Source organism: Myotis brandtii, unplaced genomic scaffold (assembly GCF_000412655.1).
Source record: "Myotis brandtii unplaced genomic scaffold, ASM41265v1 scaffold441, whole genome shotgun sequence".
Taxonomy (NCBI): Eukaryota; Metazoa; Chordata; class Mammalia; order Chiroptera; family Vespertilionidae; genus Myotis; species Myotis brandtii.
The window spans coordinates 1,960,691-1,964,974 of record NW_005366873.1 but is presented as its reverse complement, the minus strand read 5'-3'; the positions used below and the strand labels follow the sequence as shown (position 1 = coordinate 1,964,974).

The 4,284-nt window shown below is 49.2% G+C and overlaps 1 protein-coding gene across 4 annotated transcripts in view; it reads left to right on the top strand.

Annotated features, from left to right (window-relative positions):
* CASP7 (caspase 7, apoptosis-related cysteine peptidase) overlaps positions 1–4,050 on the top strand; it is a 27,734-nt gene extending 23,684 nt beyond the window's left edge. For all 4 annotated transcript variants that reach the window (XM_005874515.2, XM_005874514.2, XM_014546359.1 and 1 more), the window contains exons 4-7: positions 364–492; positions 1,405–1,580; positions 1,952–2,081; positions 2,922–4,050. In XM_005874515.2, coding sequence (XP_005874577.1) covers positions 364–492; positions 1,405–1,580; positions 1,952–2,081; positions 2,922–3,151 — 665 coding nt within the window. In that variant the 3' untranslated portion in view covers positions 3,152–4,050. The remainder of the gene's footprint in view (positions 1–363; positions 493–1,404; positions 1,581–1,951; positions 2,082–2,921) is intronic.
* The last annotated feature ends 234 nt before the right edge of the window (positions 4,051–4,284 follow it).

The window sequence follows — 4,284 nt, the reverse complement described above, 5'->3', positions numbered from 1 at the left end:
GCAAAGCCGTGGTCTTCATTGGTCTTCATTGTCTCTGCTCCTGGGCCATAATTGGTACTTGGTAATGCTTATCAAATTGAAGGGATTGAAATCAAAGGGCAACAGATATTAGAATCTGATTCAATAAACCAAGTAAAATTCGGCTTTTATTTCTTGTTGTGGTTAATGCTCATGCGAAATTCAAATCTTGCGTGAATTTTGGGACACCCTATATGTGCATGAGCTGAGACTCAAGGGGAGCCGTTGGCCTTGACTACAGCTGAGAGTTACTTCTCAGCTGCACGTGGCCCCTGGCCGGGCGATGTCGGCACACAGTGCTCAGCCGAGGACTGCTCACCGTGAACTGGTGCTTGACTCCCACAGGTATGTCCGTCCGGACCGGAACGGACAAAGATGCCGGGTCCCTTTTCAATACCTTCCGAGACCTGGGTTTCGACGTGGTGGTGTATAACAACTCCTCTTGTGCCCAGATGCAAGAAGTGCTGAAAAACGGTGCGTGCCCACCCCCTCCTCCCTCTGTCCTTTTCCTGTGCCCGAGAGAGGAGCAGGGCCCCAGCTGGTCCCTGGAGGATGCTTCGCAGGACACGGGGATTTCAGGGTGGGAGGCCTTTCCTGCCTCCGGACCACTCCATACCTGTCTCTGCGGTGGGTGGGTCTCTTTCAGGAAACTTAGCTTTCTCCCTAAAAAGATGAAATCAGCTTCTATGACAGCAAGAGAAATAAGATCTGTCTCTACAGAAAGTCTCAATTTCAAAAACCTGATTCCTAGGGAAGTAAATGGATGCCATGCTGCTCACCACACAGTTTAAGAGTAAACTTTTCCCTGGTGGAAGAGACAGAAGAATAATCCCGTGTACCTCACAATGACGTTCTCCCTCCCCCAGCCCCTGACAACCACCATTCTGCTTTCTGTTTCTGAGAATTTGACTCCTTAGGGACCTCGTAAGTGGAAACATCAAGTATTTGTCCGTTAGTGACTGGCATATTTCACTTAGCATGATGCTGTATTTTCTTTAACAAATACTTGCATGACAAATATTAACTCACGTAATAGATACTATCCTATCCATTTTACAGACAAGGAAACCAAGACAAAGAATGGCAAAGAAATGTGCCTGATGTCACAGACCTAACAGATAGCAGGGCCACCCCCTTCAGCACCCCAGAATGCTGCCTCCCAGCAGCTGCCTAAACCCTCCCACCTGTGGGGTCACTTCCTCATGAGACAGCTCCATTCTGGTTTCAGACTGAGAATGCTAGACTTCTCTAACTTCTCCACTGGGGTGTTCCTCCCCCTGCATGGCTCTCTGTCAGTGGCAGCTGCCAGGCGGGAGGGGGCACCACCTCTGAGGTCTTACAGGGCTTGTGCTTTAACTGGTCATTGTTCAAATCGCTTGCTTGCAGCCTCTAAGGAGGACCACAGTAATGCAGCCTGCTTCGCCTGCGTCTTGTTGAGCCACGGAGAAGAAAACTCGATTTACGGAACGGACGGCAAGATGGACATCAAGGACTTGACGAGCCTTTTTCGGGGGGATAGATGCACTACTCTGATAGGGAAACCCAAACTCTTCTTCATCCAGGTAAACCCTGTTCAAAGCCAACCCCACTGAAGGGGGGGAAAAGGTTACAGCGTGACTTGGACTGTATCATCTCTACAAATCTACGTGCTGTTTCGATTGGGTTATGCAAATGTGGGTTTTGTTTTTCTACCTCTAAATGCTTGGCTTCTGTGTTGGCTTCAGATCACAAATCATGAGGGTTTCTTTACGAGTTCCACACTGTTACTTGCTTTGCTGACGAACTCAATTCAACATTCATTGAGTCATTCAGCAGATTATCACTGAGCTCCTTGTTCATGCCAAGCACGGTTCCAGGCACTGGGACACAGCAGGGAACAGCACATGTGTTTCTGTTCTTGACTCCACGGAGTGATCTCTGCTTTGCCACTTAGGCGTGCCGAGGGACAGAGTTCGATGACGGGATCCAGGCCGACTCGGGGCCTATCGGTGACACAGATGCCAGCCCTCGACAGAAGATCCCCGTCGAGGCCGACTTTCTCTTCGCCTATTCCACAGTGCCAGGTATCAAGTCCCTTATCTGCTAACTGGGCCATGCCATTCCACCATCAGAGTGCAGGCTTGGAGCTGTATGCGTTTCCCATTGCCACGGTGATAAACTACCACAAACATAGTGGCTGAACACACACAAAATGGGTTGGCAGAGCTGCATCCCTTTCAGACGGAGGCTGTAGGGGTTAAAATCCAGGTCTTTACTTTCTCCCCTGCAATTAGAACCTTCAGCATTCCGCATCCCTTTCAGACGGAGGCTGTAGGGGTTAAAATCCGTCTTTACTTTCTCCCCCGCAATTAGAACCTCCCGCATTGGCTTACGGCCCCCTTCCTCCAGCCCTCCCAGGGCAGCTGGCTCTCCTAGCTCTGCCCCTAAGGTAATTGCTCATTCAGCCGCCTCTCACTTCGAGATTTCTTCAGCAGGAGCCAGCCTTTAGTTCTCCCTCAGCAGCAGGAACACATCTCAAAATCCTCTGGGGTCCCCCTTGGATTGGAAAGTAGCACTCCCCCCAAAGAGTGGTGAGGCGTTCCAGCTACGGGGCCATTCTCCAGCCTCTCCTTAGGCAGGCTCCGTGTTCGACTTGTCACACACTCACTTAGGAATCTGACATGCATCCCTGCTGGTCTACCAAGTCCTGTGTTGAGCATCTCCACGCAGCCCTCTAAATCTTAAGACATTTTTGCCCTTTGAGCACCCCGGCACGATTCTCATTAGGGACTCACGTGCAGAGTAGAGTGACACTGTTTCAGAAAGGTATGTGGGAGGGCCCCAGACACTGAGAGCTCACGGTCAGGGGTGAGTGAGGCTGCGGCCAGGGCAGCTGACTTGCTCTTCTTCCTGTCCTGTTGAAGGCTATTTCTCGTGGAGGAACCCAGGATATGGCTCCTGGTTTGTGCAGGCCCTCTGCGCCACCCTGAACGAGCATGGGAGAAGCCTGGACCTCTTGCAGATCCTGACCAGGGTGAACTACAAGGTGGCCAGGAACTTCGAGTCTTGGTCCAACGACCCGCAATTCCACGAGAAGAAGCAGATCCCGTGTGTGGTCTCCATGCTCACCAAGGACCTCTACTTCCCTAAGTAGCTTTGCCCACGGGTGCCGTGTAGCTGGAAAGCAATGGATCCTTTATTGATGAATCTGATCTTTTTTTTTATGCTCTTTAAATTTTCATAAATTCTAAAGGATTTTTCTTTCAGGAAAATTTCTTGGTTAATTGGGAAAAGGGTGCTATCTTATTTTCACAATGTTATCTACACGACGACTTTGTCATTTCCTCTTAATATTCTGGGTTTTGGGGGTTTTTTTTGGTTTGTACTTTTCCTCTGGTTGTCACACGTAGCACATACAACAACAATTACCTCTGCAGGTGACTCTTGGCGGTGTCCACTGTGGGCGGGGGTGCCTTTGATGGACACTTAGAGTCATGTTGGTACCTCTCAACGAGTCCCAGTGCTTGACAAAACACAGCTAAGGGGGTGGTCTTCCCGATATTGCGGGAGGTCTCCCCAAGAGCTGGAACCATGGTGGGGGGCTGCCTGGTGGGAGCCAGCACCCCCAAGGAGAGAGGAGTTATGGAAAATGGAGTCCTGGCAGGGACAAGCCCACTGCCTGAGATGGGGCAACACCAGATGAGTCAGACATGGAGAAGTACCCTGGCTTCACCTCTTCTGCCCTCCGAGTCTTCCTCCGGCACTTACCCTTCCAGGCCCACGTGGAAGCCAGTTGACAAGGGGGCTGGGAAGTGTATTTCCCTGTAATACAGCAGAGGAAGGGACAGTGAATGGGGCGGGGGAGGAACAAGGAGTGGATGTAAGCTGCCCATAATGTGAATAGAAGTAATTATATTTCCTGATGTTTAGCGATTCCTCCATTCAGTCTTTTATTCATTCAGTTGTCAGATAATCTATGTATCACCTGCTATGTGAAAACAAATCTGTTTTAGCTCTAATAAATACCTGAAACTTTTCAGATGATTCCCAGCCTTATTCTGAGTACATTTTTTGTTAAAGCTGGGGGACAATTCATAGCAAAGATTTTCTGCACTTTGTTTTCAAGGTGGTGGTTTCTTTTGAACTTTTGATACTTTATTGGGTCTAATGATGGGTTTAATGTCCATATTTATTGGTTAAAATATCGTGCTTAATGTCTAACCTGCTCAGTTTCTATTCCTTTGGATGTGTCTTATGGTCGTGGGAAAATGAGAAAACAGGAAAAGA